Source organism: Leptonotus elevatus, chromosome 3 (assembly GCF_054856555.1).
Source record: "Leptonotus elevatus isolate MCC_2025b chromosome 3, RoL_Lele_1.0, whole genome shotgun sequence".
Classification (NCBI taxonomy): domain Eukaryota; kingdom Metazoa; phylum Chordata; class Actinopteri; order Syngnathiformes; family Syngnathidae; genus Leptonotus; species Leptonotus elevatus.
The window spans coordinates 23,780,371-23,795,101 of record NC_141241.1 but is presented as its reverse complement, the minus strand read 5'-3'; the positions used below and the strand labels follow the sequence as shown (position 1 = coordinate 23,795,101).

General features: G+C 38.3%; 1 protein-coding gene across 2 annotated transcripts in view; it reads left to right on the top strand.

Moving 5' to 3' along the window:
* The window catches only part of syt7b (synaptotagmin VIIb), a 117,293-nt gene extending 105,243 nt beyond the window's left edge, over positions 1-12,050 (top strand). For both annotated transcript variants that reach the window (XM_086071595.1, XM_086071596.1), the window contains 5 exons: positions 1,555-1,822; positions 3,365-3,534; positions 3,790-3,904; positions 4,000-4,199; positions 8,927-12,050. In XM_086071595.1, coding sequence (XP_085927721.1) covers positions 1,555-1,822; positions 3,365-3,534; positions 3,790-3,904; positions 4,000-4,199; positions 8,927-9,031 — 858 coding nt within the window. In that variant the 3' untranslated portion in view covers positions 9,032-12,050. The remainder of the gene's footprint in view (positions 1-1,554; positions 1,823-3,364; positions 3,535-3,789; positions 3,905-3,999; positions 4,200-8,926) is intronic.
* Positions 12,051-14,731: the final 2,681 nt, after the last annotated feature.

The following is a 14,731-nucleotide window of genomic DNA, read 5'->3' as shown; positions in this document are numbered from 1 at the left end:
TCTTTCTGTTGTTGTCAGATCATTGCTTCGGTTGGTTGTCTGTTCTTGTCAGTATTCACGTCCCAAGTCATGTCATATCTACTTCTGTGCCGAGATGGCAAATCCAGGCGTAGAAAGTAAAAACCAGTTTGGCTTTAGTCCCTGATGCTAGCTGGCTAGCTCCCAAGCAGGTAAATGAGCACCATGGGAGCTAGCTAGGGAGCTAGCTAGGGAGCTGCTTGGGCTAAAGCCAAACTGTGGCAAGATTTTTACTTTCTGTTCCTGGATTTGCCACCTCTGCTTCTGTGACTGTTCCAAAACACGGAATATTTGAGTTATTGTACTGGATCTCATTAGATTATGCATGGTAACCAGTCCACGAGACCAAACTACACAGTCACAAACAAATTACAGTCTGTGAATATCGCCCGCACACCAGGCAATTGAGCCTTGCACACATACCAACTCGTTGTAACTTGCACCACCCACCCTCAATTATTATTGTTGATTATTAAATCAGTAAATAGTTCCCCACAAAAAGGGTTCGTTAAGCTGTGTCATTGTTTACAGTAATGCATGATTTTACCTCTTTCTGGTATTGCCCAATTTCTTTTACGCTGACCAAGTTTATTTTATTTATTTTTTTAGAACTAGTGTTAATTTCATTAATAAAAGCTAAACAAAAATATTTTTGTCAACACGCATTTTTCACCGGATGACTAGACGAGACTAAAACCTTCATTACTGGAGCTAAATCAGTATGCATTTTCATCGACTAATAAAGACGAGACGAAAAAGTACTTACCTTAATAAAAACTGGACTTAAAGCTATGGTCACTTTAGTTCATGAACAAAAACAAAATGAAAATGATGTGATTTTGTAAAATCCTGTCTCTTCTAATCTGTCACTTTGACACTGTCATGTGACATGCACTCCCTTTCAAATCTGTAGCTAGCGAGTGCAACATGCACAGACACGGTAAAAGGTAAAAAATAAATAAATAAAAATAAAGTAAATTATAGTTATAACCTAATTAATCCAACAGCTATAATGTTCCAACAATAGTGTTTATCCGACCGCTAACTAATACTAGCTAGCTCGTAGCATGGAGCCATAGTAGCCACTTGTTGATATACTCTAATTGTGTGTGAGGTTGTTTTTCATCAAAAAGATGAGAGAAAATGTTATGTGAAATAGTTTTAGATCTGAAATGTTCAACATTATCTGCTGACAAAAAAATATACAGGGGCACAATAATTGTCCTGACTAAAACTACACTAAAATGTTGACAGATTTTGTTGACAAAAACTAGATGAATAAAATTATCTTATTATATTATATTTTCTTCGACTAAAAGTTGGCTAAATAAAAACAGGATGAGTTTGACTATGACAAAAACTAACAAGCGTGATTGAAACTGGATTAAAACAAACTAAATTTTAACATGTCTGATCAAATTAACTCTATTTGGAACAAGGGGAATTTATCGAATCATTCTGAAAACCGCTGCTAAACATCATGTATTTCAATTCATGAACTCAAACTAGAAAATTCATTGTCGTTATCTCTCCCAGTTGTCTCCAGGCTCAGAAGAGGATGAACACGAGGGTCCAGTGTGCGAGAAGTTGGGTCGCATTCAGTTCAGCGTGGGATACAGCTTCCAGGACTCCACCCTCACCGTCAAAATCCTCAAGGGCCAGGAATTGCCTGCCAAGGACTTTTCCGGCACTTCTGACCCCTTTGTCAAACTCTACCTGCTGCCTGACAAGAAGCACAAATTGGAGACCAAAGTGAAGAGGAAGAACCTCAATCCACATTGGAATGAGACCTTTCTATTTGAAGGTTTGGCAGATAATCTTTTATATATATATATATATATATATATATATATATATATATATATATATATATATATATATATATATATATATATATATATATATATATATATATATATATATTTATTTATTTATTTATTCATTTATATCTATAAATATATATATTTATTTATATATATATATATATTTTTTTATGTATATCTATAAATATATATATTTATTTATATATATATACAAATTTTGACACTGCTCATATATATATATATATATATATATATATATTAGCAGTGTCAAAATTAGTGCGTTAATTGTGAGTTCATTTAAAGTTCCTTTGACACCACTAATTTTTTTATGCGCAATTAATGACCGCCCCTTACTTGGAAAGCCTGTACTGGGGAAATTCCAGTCACAATGCAGCAGACATGTCCACGTCAAAATTTTGTTGTAATAAATTTAAAAATAATGCATATATTTGTGGGAACAAGGGTCAAGTTGTATTTTGCAGTTTTAAAAATGTGAAGGATTTCACAAGTAAATGAAGAAAAATGCAATGAGCTGTCACCAACATCTTACAAATGCATTTATGCCATCTAGTGGCAGATTAATGACCTCAACACAAATCAATATCACACTTGTTTTTTACAGTACATCTTTTTAATTTTAACTAAATTTTATGAATTTTTATGAAATTACTGTATCAATGACTAAAAGATGCAGCCATATTTCTATTAGTTTAACATTTTTTTCCACTTTTATTTTAACAAGAGTATGAAAAAAGTGGGGGAAAAATATTTTATTGTACATTTAGAACAGATATAACATTTGTGATCGTAATCGTAAATTAACTATTGAATTCATGCAATTTATTGTGATTTAAAATTTTATCGTCTGACACCCCTAATGTAAAGATACCTGTAGTTGTTTGTACAGTATATATATTCGTACATTATATTTCAGTCAGGGTTATAATGTGTTTTCGTTTTGTTTAGTTTTTTTCATTATAGATTATCATGTAGACTTTTTTTTTTATGTTCAGCTCATTTTAATCCAGGTTTTTTTTTTCAAGTTTAATTTTCATTAGATTTAGTATTAGTTTTAGTTTGTGTTTATTTTATAATTGAGTATTTGTGGAGTACGGTATTGTGTATTAAAGTCCAATTCTCAAAAGCCTGTTCAACTGTTTTTCTGTATGGTATGATTGAACAGTAATACCAAAATAAATCCTTTTAAAATGCACCCCAAAAATTAATTTATGAAATTAATTCACAAAGACGAAAATGAAGGACATTTTTGCTATAATTATAGTTACGTAAGTCAAATAAGTAAGAGGCAGTTTAAGGTTAGTTATCATTTTCTTAGAAGCACTGATCTTTTTATTTCACTTTGTGAAAGGAAATGTATATTTCAGTTTCCGTTTTAATTATTTCTTTCGTTTTTGTGAACAAACTACTAACCTCGATTGCAGTACATATTCTCGGTGAGGACCTTTTACAACAAATGTTTCTACTCCCTGCTGATCATTTATGTGACATCTACTCTATTTTAGGGTTCCCATTTGAGAAAGTGGTCCAGAGAACTCTATACCTGCAGGTTCTCGATTATGACCGCTTCAGCAGGAACGACCCCATCGGAGAGGTGTCCATCCCCCTCAACAAATTGGATCTGGCCAACATGCAGACTTTCTGGAAGGAGTTGAAACCATGCAGCGACGGCAGCGTGAGTAAAGGGGAGAAAAGAGAAGAGGTGGCAGAAGGGATGGAGTGGGATGGGAGGAGGGGACGGAATGTAATGGGTGATGTCACTGCTGGCTGCTGTGGCGGTCCCGGGGGAGATGAGATGTGGGAGAGGATGGAAGCGAATTGTGACAGCTTGGTGGTTTGAACACAGACTGCTGGAGGAAGAAGAAGAAGGGAGAACAATTGGAACGAGCATTACAAATAAACAGGTGACTGTTGTGTATGATTTGTCCAGGGAAGCCGAGGGGATCTGTTGGTGTCTCTGAGCTACAACCCCACCGCCAACACTATCACTGTGAGCATCGTCAAAGCCCGCAACCTCAAAGCCATGGACATTGGAGGCACTTCTGGTACGCACCTGGTACCGTTAATTGAAATATTCAATGAAATCCATGACACCGTACACGTCCAATGGAATTTTAACAAGTCCTATTGCTGGTGGCAGATCCCTATGTGAAGGTGTGGTTGATGAACAAGGACAAGCGTGTGGAGAAGAAAAAGACGGTGGTAATGAAGCGTTGTCTCAACCCAGTTTTCAACGAGTCCTTTCCCTTCGACGTGCCTGCCCACGTGCTGAGGGAGACCACCATAATTATCACTGTCATGGACAAGGACAGGCTTAGTCGCAATGATGTCATTGGAAAGGTATCTCCTTCCCTCTTCTTCGCTCCTTCCTGCCTCTTCCTCTTCCTGTGTGTATTTTGGACTCCGTGACAGGCCAGCTTCACGTAATCACCCAGCTAGTCTCTACTGACCCCTGCTGGCACATGTCAGTTGAAATCTTCATTCTAACCTCCTGTATATTGTAATATTGCTTCAACTCACTTTGTAAGTGGTGGCACAAGCCTTTAAGGGGCCCGAAGCAGAATTTGTTTTGGGGCCCCCGCTCCCGCGCCGTGGCATGACATCTGCTTGGTTTTTTGCTTGGCAGAGGTGGTACCATCCTGACTATGGGCGAATATCAATACCAGCTATTGGTATCGTTGCCTTATTTGAAGGTATCGGTACTTCCAGCGGGGACCGATACCATTATCGGCTGCCCTCCTGCATCAGGAACAAGAAATTAGAAATGATATGAATTGCCATTAATTTCATGCAATGATAAGGAACATTTATATATTAGGGTATAAAGGTCTTTCTTTAAAATCATGTGTCATTTTTGGGTGGGGAATTTTATTTACTAGTGGTATCTGGTATCAGTATTGGTGACTACTCAAAGAGTATCGGTTGTAAAAAGAAGAGTGGTATCAAACATGCTTATCCCTGTTTTTTTGCAGCCAACATAATACTCCCATGTTCCAATAATAATAATAATAATAATAATAATGATGGTGATGATGATGATGATAATAATATTAGTTCCAATAATAATATGACTATTATCACGTTAAAGCATTCATTCATTAAAACGGTTCTGCCGTAACATTTCACAAGTGGGAAGTATCGGCCACAGTTTTTCCTAGGATTCAAAATATTCTAAATATGATTTTCCGTTGCATGATAGGGTTTTGATTTTTGTGTCACCTGTCACCGGTGACGTGCAGTGAGCTCTAGGTTTGGGTAGGCAGGCAGACGCACACACCAATTACAAATGTGTGTGTCGGCAGGCGAGTGTACAACGTATCATAGGGTGACCATATTTTTACCCCCCCCCCCCCCAAAAAAAGAGGACACTCAGCCTGACCTCGAGATATTTGATAATCAGATACAAGATGCCATACATTCAAACTATATTAACACATGCTTTCTCTGTATGGGGAGAAAATAGAACAAACAAACAAAACATTACTCTCTTTTAAAGTCTTACATTTTTGTTTGTGTAGCACTTAAGTGATTATAAAACAGGTTACTTTCATAAAAAAACGAAATCATTTAACCAGTTACTGCCTCTGCAAAATTGTATTGGAAATTTATTGTTTTTATCATGTCCTTCATATTTATATTTAAGAATAATTGGCGTTCTGTAATTAATCAATATCGTATTGAATTGAGGTGAATCAAAACAAATCGGAAAAAATCGAAATCGAACAGAACTCTTGTGAGGAAATTATAATCGATACCCAGCCCTACTAGATAACGGTAGTTATTATATTACAGCATTTAAAAATTGTCCAGAGGTGTGAATGTTAGGCACCAAGACGTTGATTTTCAACATAGATTAACAGGAGTCGTATATCATATATTGGCCTCATCACGCATCCTCATGTTCTGTGCTACTCATGGGACATTTCCTTGAGACATTAGAAAGATACTTTGGTGTTTCTATAGCACATTTGTATCTCCTAACCTTATAATGTGTCAGTTTTAATGTATTTACCAGCACCAGGCACATAATTAAAAAATATATATTTTGTGTCTTAAAGTATTGTTGAGAAATAATCGTTTTAGTGTTATTTCATCTGCTGTGGATTTGTTGATATCTGATTTGAATGTCAGGCTTAGTGTTACAAGCAGGGCTGAGCTGAAGACTGAGCGTATTTACTGTAAAATCCCGTGTATGACGCACACCCGTGTATAATACGCCCCCCCCTAAAATCACGTATAAAAGCATTTGCTGGTATCCTTTTTTTTATCAGAGTAATTAATATGAATGAATAAAGACACTCTTTTCCCATACCAATGATTAAGTATTCAAGTTTTCCAAAATCTTTTTCTTACACTGAATGCTCTTTTAGTCATTTCAGCAAGCTATTTTTTTTATTTCTTTACTTTGCTTTTCGCTTTAACTCTGTTTGTAATTGCTTTTAAATGTTGTACTTTTAATCACAGTTAGTGAAGCATACTGAGTTACGTTGTATATGAAATCCACCATTAATCAGTTATGCTATTTTCTTTTTTACAACCCCGAGGTAGTGCCTAGGAATGGGAAACCAGGGCTTGATGTCACACTTTTTACACTTTTCTATATTCATATATCAACAAAATGTGTACCAAACGAAAGACCAAATTCTCAGGTATTATATATTTTCATGAGTGTGAGCATGTAACCTGTTGCCTCACCATCAGGTAAGTTGTCTCGCTATATGGGGTAAGACGTCACACTGGATTTTGCAACCAATAAAACAAGGACACCATTTTAATTTTACTTGAAAGTGAACATTGAAGTCAGCCAAAGAAAATGTTTATCATTGAGTTTGAAAATTTGAAAATAGCCATTGAATTTAGAATTCCTTAGAAACTGTTGGAATCGTAGGCCATGATTCTCTGCCTCAAATGCCTGTTATACCTTTTTTTATATATATATATATACATCATGATACTTAAACATACGACGGCGTATTAGGGCCACATATGATTATTTAATTTTTTTTAGGGGGGGGGGGGGGCAAAATTTCGAGATAGAAAAAAACTCATAAATTTGCCTCTTTATAAAGTGGCAGATTTGCGAGAAAAAAAACTCAGAAACTTATGAGAAATACACATAGTGTAGTTATAGTCCAATGTGAGGATTCGTTGGTGGTTAATGGGGTACTGTTTATAAAATGAAAAGGCAGGATGGAGACGGATTCATTTTTTATTTAAACTTTACTCGTCATAAACACTTCCTGATCAGCTGACTAAACACTAACCAATCAGAAGCTGGCATACTTTAGGTAAATGCAAGTGAATGACAGAGAGCAGCAGATTTGACACATTAACTACAAAATAATACTAAAATGTATGAATGTGTAAATAATAATTCTGGAAACATAAATGTACAAGTAATTATGCATTTTAACAAATCTTTGTCGCTGGCAGTACCCAACGCTTCAAAGTGCGAATGCTTAACATGATATGGTTAATCTATGCTAAAGCAATTACTATCTCCTTATTTGAAAACCCGACCGAAAAGTATTTGCACAAACATCCGAGTAGTACGCTACGTGTGTTTCTCGTAAGTTTCTGAGTTTTTTCTCGCAAATTTGCCACTTTATAAACTCAGATTTTTTTGAGTTTTTTTCTCGGATTATTGCCCCCACCCTCTAAAATATATTTATATGCGGCCCTAATACACCGTCATATAAACACGCCCTGACATAGTTCCAACAACAACAAAATTCATAAACACTCAAACAAAACCTGATAAAAAAAAATCCTCACTAGTCAGACTCACCATCCAAATTGCTAGGGGTGCATTTTCATCATTTGCATATGTTGCGTGACAACAAATCCCACAATGACTGATTGTTGACTGAATTTTGCCATAAAGTACTTTTGTTTGCTAGTACTAACTCTTGTTTAACTTTAAAACAGAACAAAGATTGATTTATGACAAGATGCCCGAATCTGTCCTCTAACAAGATCACCTGTGCCGCTGCTAAGATTTTTATCTGGAAGACACTTGTTTTGTTTTGTTTATTTTATGTTGGGTTTTGCAAAATGGGTTATTTAGCGCTCATCTCACCTCACAATATGTGATTCTCTTCTCAGTCAGGACACGACCCCTGACCATATAAAAGAAGAAAAATAGTATTCCACTTTTTAGATGTGCCCTTCAGTGGAAAAGATCAATACAATGTGACAACTTACCCATGTGACATTATGCCCCGGTCTCCCCTACTGGTAAATGTCAAACAATGTGAAAAGTTTTCATTTATTAAGCCCCCTTTATAATTGACCCACCCTCACTCGACCCTTTGATTTGGAATCTTTATTATTATTATTTTTTAACTCATTCACTCCCAGCCATTTTCACTGAAGCAACCCATTTCACTCCCTGCTGTTTTACGGGATTTTTCTTATATCCGGGGGGGGGTATATATTTGTATGTTTCCGTTTTGCAGCAATTAGCATGAGAATATAGCTCAATTTCATCATTATTCACAAATCTGTGAGGAAAGAGCTTTTTGCACCATGGCCCTGGCTGATCTCTTATACTCTTCTGTCACCTGCTGGCCGTTTTTTTGTAATAACTACCATTGCTTGAAACAACCTCTTCAGGTCAAAAGCTGCATCAAAGCCTTCTGTATGCTCTAGCACAGGTGTCAAGATTCGATCCTGGAGTCCTGCATGTTTTCGAGGTTTTTCTACTTCAACACACCTGATTCAATGATCAGGATCATTATCAGGCTCCTGCAGAGCTTGCTGATGAGCTTAAATATGAATCAGCTGTGTTGAACATGGGAAACCTCTAAAACATGCAGGACTCAGGCCCTCGAGGACCGGACTTTGACACCACTGCTCTAGCATAAAAACAAACAAACATAAAAAACGTATAAATGTGTTTTTGGGACCATGACGATATTTAGAATAGAACGTTTTTATACATTTTTGGGAGCAAATGAGTGTTATTCACGGGATTTAACGACACTACATTGCCAGGCTCTTCTCAAAAAGCCATTACTCTGTTAGTGACACAGTACATGAGCTAACGTAGTCTCTTCCCCTGTCAGATTTATCTCTCATGGAAGAGCGGCCCGGCGGAGGTGAAACATTGGAAAGACATGATGGGTCATCCTCGCACGGCCGTGGCCCAGTGGCATGCACTCAAGGCCTGAGGGAGCGTGCAGGCTCTGTTCCCCGTGCCCTGGAGCTGCAGACAAGTGTGTGTCGCCTCTTTGTTCTCAGGCCTCTTTGAAATCCTGTACTCCTAAATTCCCCTCCTTGTCAAACAGTGATAACCCACTTGACCCCCTCTCATTCCTCTGACCTTTAAATGTATTTGATGTCCACCCACTTCCTCCTTGTACTGTCTTTTTATGAGATTTTTTTTTTTTTTTTGGGTTCACGATGCCAATGTGTCTTTCTTGTCAACCACTCCTAGTGTTAAACACGAGAGCTGTACCTCTTGTCACACACGAGTACAAACTGTTAACCAAAAAGGGATGAATCCAAAACTCCTGTATGGTGATGACCATGGAGGTCAGACGCGGCCAACGGCACTGCCCCATCTGATGTTGGCGTGAGGGAGCATCCCTCTCTGCTGTTGCTGTCACTGCCAGTCTACATCCTGATAATGCCCCAAGCATCAGGAAGTTGATGAATGAAATGAGATCCTTTTAAAACGGAATGGATGTAACGTGGACTTTTTTCTTTTTGCTCTGGCAGCTGTGTAATCATCTACCTTGACTGGAACCTCTCGTTGTCTGTGTGTGCTGTGGGTGATGTGCTGTGACCCCCAAATGAAGTTCTGAAAAAGAAAAAAAAAAGAGGAGGATGCAATGACAAAACCTCCAGTACTCGGCCACTAAGCTACTTAAAAAAAACACTGGCCTGGGTTCTTGAGCAGAAAAAAAAAAGAGTAGAAATGATTGATGTGTTATCTTTTGTTTACAAAAAATAAGCAAGAATTGAGATGTTATTCCAGACAGAAAATAAGCAAAAGCCAGCTTCACAATGTGGAAGTTGTGATGATTGTGTGCATCGATAAATGGACGAGGGAGCATTTTCAGCTCGAACATTAATGATTCAAGATTGATCAAATGATGCATTTTAAAGAGACATTCAGTCATCCCTAGTGCCATCTAGTGGTCAACTAATAATTCATTCAATTTAATAACCCACTATTGATTTCCATAATAGGCAAAAATATAGATTTTCTATCACATCAACGTACATTTTCGTAGGTCTAGTAATCACTAATTATATTCCATGGCTGTAGTCTCACCTTACTAGAGTTGCCATGTTTCACCGCCATCTACCTGCTACGGACGCCCAAAGGACAACTTCACGAATGTAGTTAGCCCGGGTGGTATTACATCGAGTATCGGTCCCAATGGGTCGACCGCCGCTTGCAATCCACAGCTGGGGCCAGCAGGTGGTCGTCAGTAACTCCCGTGATTCGGGCCCGTCGCTTGTCACTTTCTGCTTTGCTCTAGCAAACTTGTACTAGCTTTTTTTTTTTTTACTCGCTCCTCCCATTAGCCGCTCTTGTTAGCCACTCCAACGTATGGCTCTGACTAACTCTCGCTAGCCGCTCTTGTTAGCCATTCCAACGTATGGCTCCGGATAACTCCTGCTAGCCGCTCTTGTTAGCCACTCTAGCCTGGCTCTGACTAACTCCCGCTAGCCGCTCCTGTTAGCCACTCCAGCCTATGGCTCCGACTAACTCTTACTAGCCGTTCGTTAGTCACTCCAGCCTGGCTCCGACTAACTCCCGCTAGCCGCTAGCTGCTCTGGCTAATTCCGGCTCGCTCGGTCTAAGTCCCCACCGCTCGCCGAGATACTCGTTTGTTGACGCAAAATAAGAATTGGTGGTAGGCTTGCGAAATGTGGTCTCTCTGAGCCACCGTAGTGTGCGTACTCCTGCGTGCTTCTAATGCTATTCTTTGACCACTAGATGGCGCTACGGACTACACACTGGGTCTTTAAGTCATTCCAAAGAATAATATCAGAGTAAAGATTTTCATTAGGCAGCGCTCTCGGGGTTGATCACCGTTGGCTATTGGGCTAAAACTGCATGATTAGTCAAAACAATACAGCTTTTTGTCAGGCGTTTCAAAATACGTCCGGAAAGGTTCACTTCTGCCTTCTATTCAGCTGCCAAATCTAACTCTTTGCCATCAGCAGATGAAGTTTGGTCCGTTTGGATTTTGCTCCATTCTGGAATTTTGTCTTCCAGTTATTTGTTTCATTGAACCAGAAAAGACCTGCCCTTCAATCATTGTTTTTTTTTCATTGTACTTTGTGAATGAATAAAGGAAAGTCTAGTATTTGTGTGTGCGTGCGTGCGTGCGTGTGTGATCATAGGAAGCCCATGTGTAAGAAAACTGTTTGTTAACTTTAATTACTTTTTCCATGTTTTGTCATGTCTGCACTTGTATGGCAATGCTGGACCAAACCTCTCTCAATAATAAATAACAGGGTTATTTTAATAATATAAGGATGGCAGCTGGTAGCTTAAGCTTACAAAGAAAACACTGACAGATTTTAGATTTGGACCAAAGCAACTAACTGTGCTACTGCTGGCATTGACTCAAAACACCCCCAGCATGCACACATGCTATCTGGCACAACACGTTCCATGTCCAGAACCCACCCTGCTTTGAAAGGTGAGACGGAACATAGTCATCACCTCTCTGCATCACGACAGGTCAGCGGAGCGCGTCACTTTGTCCCAAAATAAACTGCAAACCTAGTTGCTTGTTTGTGCTGATGGCCATGTGCGCTAAACAAGGCATGATTAACAACAGCGATGACATTCCAAATGCATATGGAAAGTCACCTTGATAATGAATGCAGCTATGAATTCTGGTTAGCTATAACTGTCAGGGTTTCACCTAAAAAATGAGGCAAAACATCTTTCGAGATAGACACTATTGTCTAATTTATTACAGAAGGACCGTTTCAATGAAAGAGAGCATATCCAGCAATATCTAATGTACACACTGTATAAATTACAATGCATTGTCCAGTATGGGCAGAATTAATTGTAATTGGGTAAATCTATCTGTCTTTGGCCCATGTTTCAATGTTACACATCTGTAAGGTGCACAATGTGAAATACTGAACTTTTGTTTCTTTTTCTTTTTTATTGTACAGTGTATATAAAATATAAATGTGTACATAGAAAAACATCTCATTGTATTCAAATCCATCCTTTCCTCAACTCATACATCAACTAAATAAGATAAAGGTATACTCTGTAAAGTAAATATCCTAACTAAACATATTTCCCAAGTCTGCTATAGAAGTGAAATTCTCGAGTAGTTTGGCTGAAATGTGCTTTTTAAGATTTGCTCTTAAAGGGGAAATCAATTCAATAATTTTCTTTTTTGGTATATGGTATATTTTCGACCTGAAAGCGTTCGGGGCGAAAGTAAACAACCAAAACGGTGGATAGTGATATTTATTTATTTTTTGGTCTATTCTTTACAAACACATTTAGACCTCCAGCAAACTTGCCTTCTCACAATTTAGCTTCATTTGTGTATTTATCTTATTTCATAAGCATTCCATACAGTATCAGCATACTGTCACATACCTTGTGTTACGTCAAGTTATGTTGAATATTTATAAATGAAGAAAGCTATCTAGTTTTATACTCAAGTAAATTTTGCTTTACCATTCATGGTCCGTTTTCAAAGGGGTCGCCATTGGAGAGTGAGGTCACATTAAAGTTGGTCGGCAAAGTCAGGCTCAGGTTCAGGTTTAAGAGGGCGTTGCCGTACACACTTCCTGGTATGAAGTCGGAGAAGTCTGACTTCCCACTTTCCACGAATGCAGCATTAGGCACTGTGATGTCAAGTGGCAAAATGGCCGCCAGTGGCAAAGTGGCAAAACAGGTGGCTTTTGCTGCTTCATTTATAGTCCACAAATGCAATATTAATAAGAAAATAGTGGGAGACACAGTCTAGAGAACTTTTTTGGCTTGATTTCCCCTCTATACTTGTTACAATGTAGGAACAGGGCAGGCTCTAGGACCCAGTCAGTCTTCACGTGTAACTTCCATTAGGCTTATTACACGACAACAAATTTGTAAACGCAATGTGCCAAGGAAACAAGGCAATCTTAAATCATTTTTATTGTCATTTACAGGGAGGGGAGCTGAGGGGAGGGGATATTTTCTTCATCCTGGAGGGGCCTAACAAAAAATCATTGAGAAGCACTGGTTTAAGTCAATAATGAATTAATAATTTAGGCTTTACTGTAGGTGCCTTGCTTAGGGTTTGCACGTGGCTACTAATTATTTATATATACTAATTATTTTTGTCGCGTTTAGGATAACTAAAAAAAAAATCTCTGTTCCCGTCACACTTTCTTAAACAAGACCCACCTCACTACAAGTCAGTGTATTGTTGTTGAAGGAGATGAAGTCAAACATGAGCTTTTATCCAGAGCATCCATCCACAAAAGTGAAGAGGCACACCAGTGAGCAGTTCTTCCCCTGCATACATGGAAGGGCAAGATGAATGCTGGTGATGCGGGAGGTGGAGGGGTAAGGGAGCAGGAGACTGAGGTCTTACAATTCCTGGTGAGCGGAGGGTGGCGACACAGCTGAGGATCAAACGCCGAGCTGTCACGACACAGGAAGCCGCGGTGGACGATGACAGCAATGCTGGGCCACAGATAGGTACAGTGGGTGTGCGTAGGAAAATGATGAATGTACATTCCAAACACGTCTCAGAGCCGGAGGGATTTGATTTGTACTCCCGGCGTATGTGGGTTCCACAAGTAGCATCTTTTTGTTCCTCCACAACCAAGAAAATTGACCGTAACCATACTGAGATTCAGAACCTCGTGGTATTGGACTGTGGGAGGACCAGACCCAAATATGAACAAAGACAAAAGGTCCTAAACAAGATTCATAATCTTGGTAGTTTTGAGCAGAATTGCCAACCATTGTGTCTAAATGCACACTCAGCTTCAGTGCACTCTACACACATGCATTAGGAAGAGATGTCAAAGTGAAGGACATTGCATGACTCAAGGACTTGTGAATGTCAGCTGGCATCTCTCCGCGAAATAGCAACTTGTGTTGGGCAGATTGATATTGAAATAATCATATCAAACATTATGATGATTCATTTTGGCTGTACTGTATATTGATACCCCAGTGATTGATCAATATAGTCGAGCACAAGTCACAGGATCACATTTAAATATTAAAAGTGTTGTTGTTCTGGAACTATCTAAAAAAAAAAAACTTGTTTTCGATACATTGGATCCAAAACGATTCAAGGACGTTTCGATTTTCAAGTGAAATTATTAGATTTGATACGGGGTCAGTTTGAGAGGGTATGATGCAACTGTCATTTGAATGAACTTACTGATTACTCATTACTGTAAATGTGCCATTTCTTTCTAAGTTATATATCTCCTACAAAACACGATCTTGATTCGGTTTGCTTAAATACACTTGTGTCTTTTAAATTAAAAACACATTTTCTGGTTCAAACTGGATTTTGTTAAACCCCTGATAAGCTTATTTTATTTATTTTGTATATCATTTGCACATCAGCATTTCCCCTCATACAATTTCCAGGTCATGTAATTTCATCCTTCTTGTGATCTTCTGGTGTTTTTATGAATTCTGACCAAAAAATATATATTTTCTTACTGTTCAAAGTACGGAAGTATAGAACTGCCAATGTGGAGCCAACCTTTTTAACTGGGCTACGTTGTTCGAACGTGATCCTAAAACATAGGCTAATTGCTAAAAACATTACATTTTCCCATAATGCCACAGGGTATTTGACTTTCATCAATAAATTTGAATGACTTTGCAGTACGTTTGAATGACATAGCCCAGTCAAAAC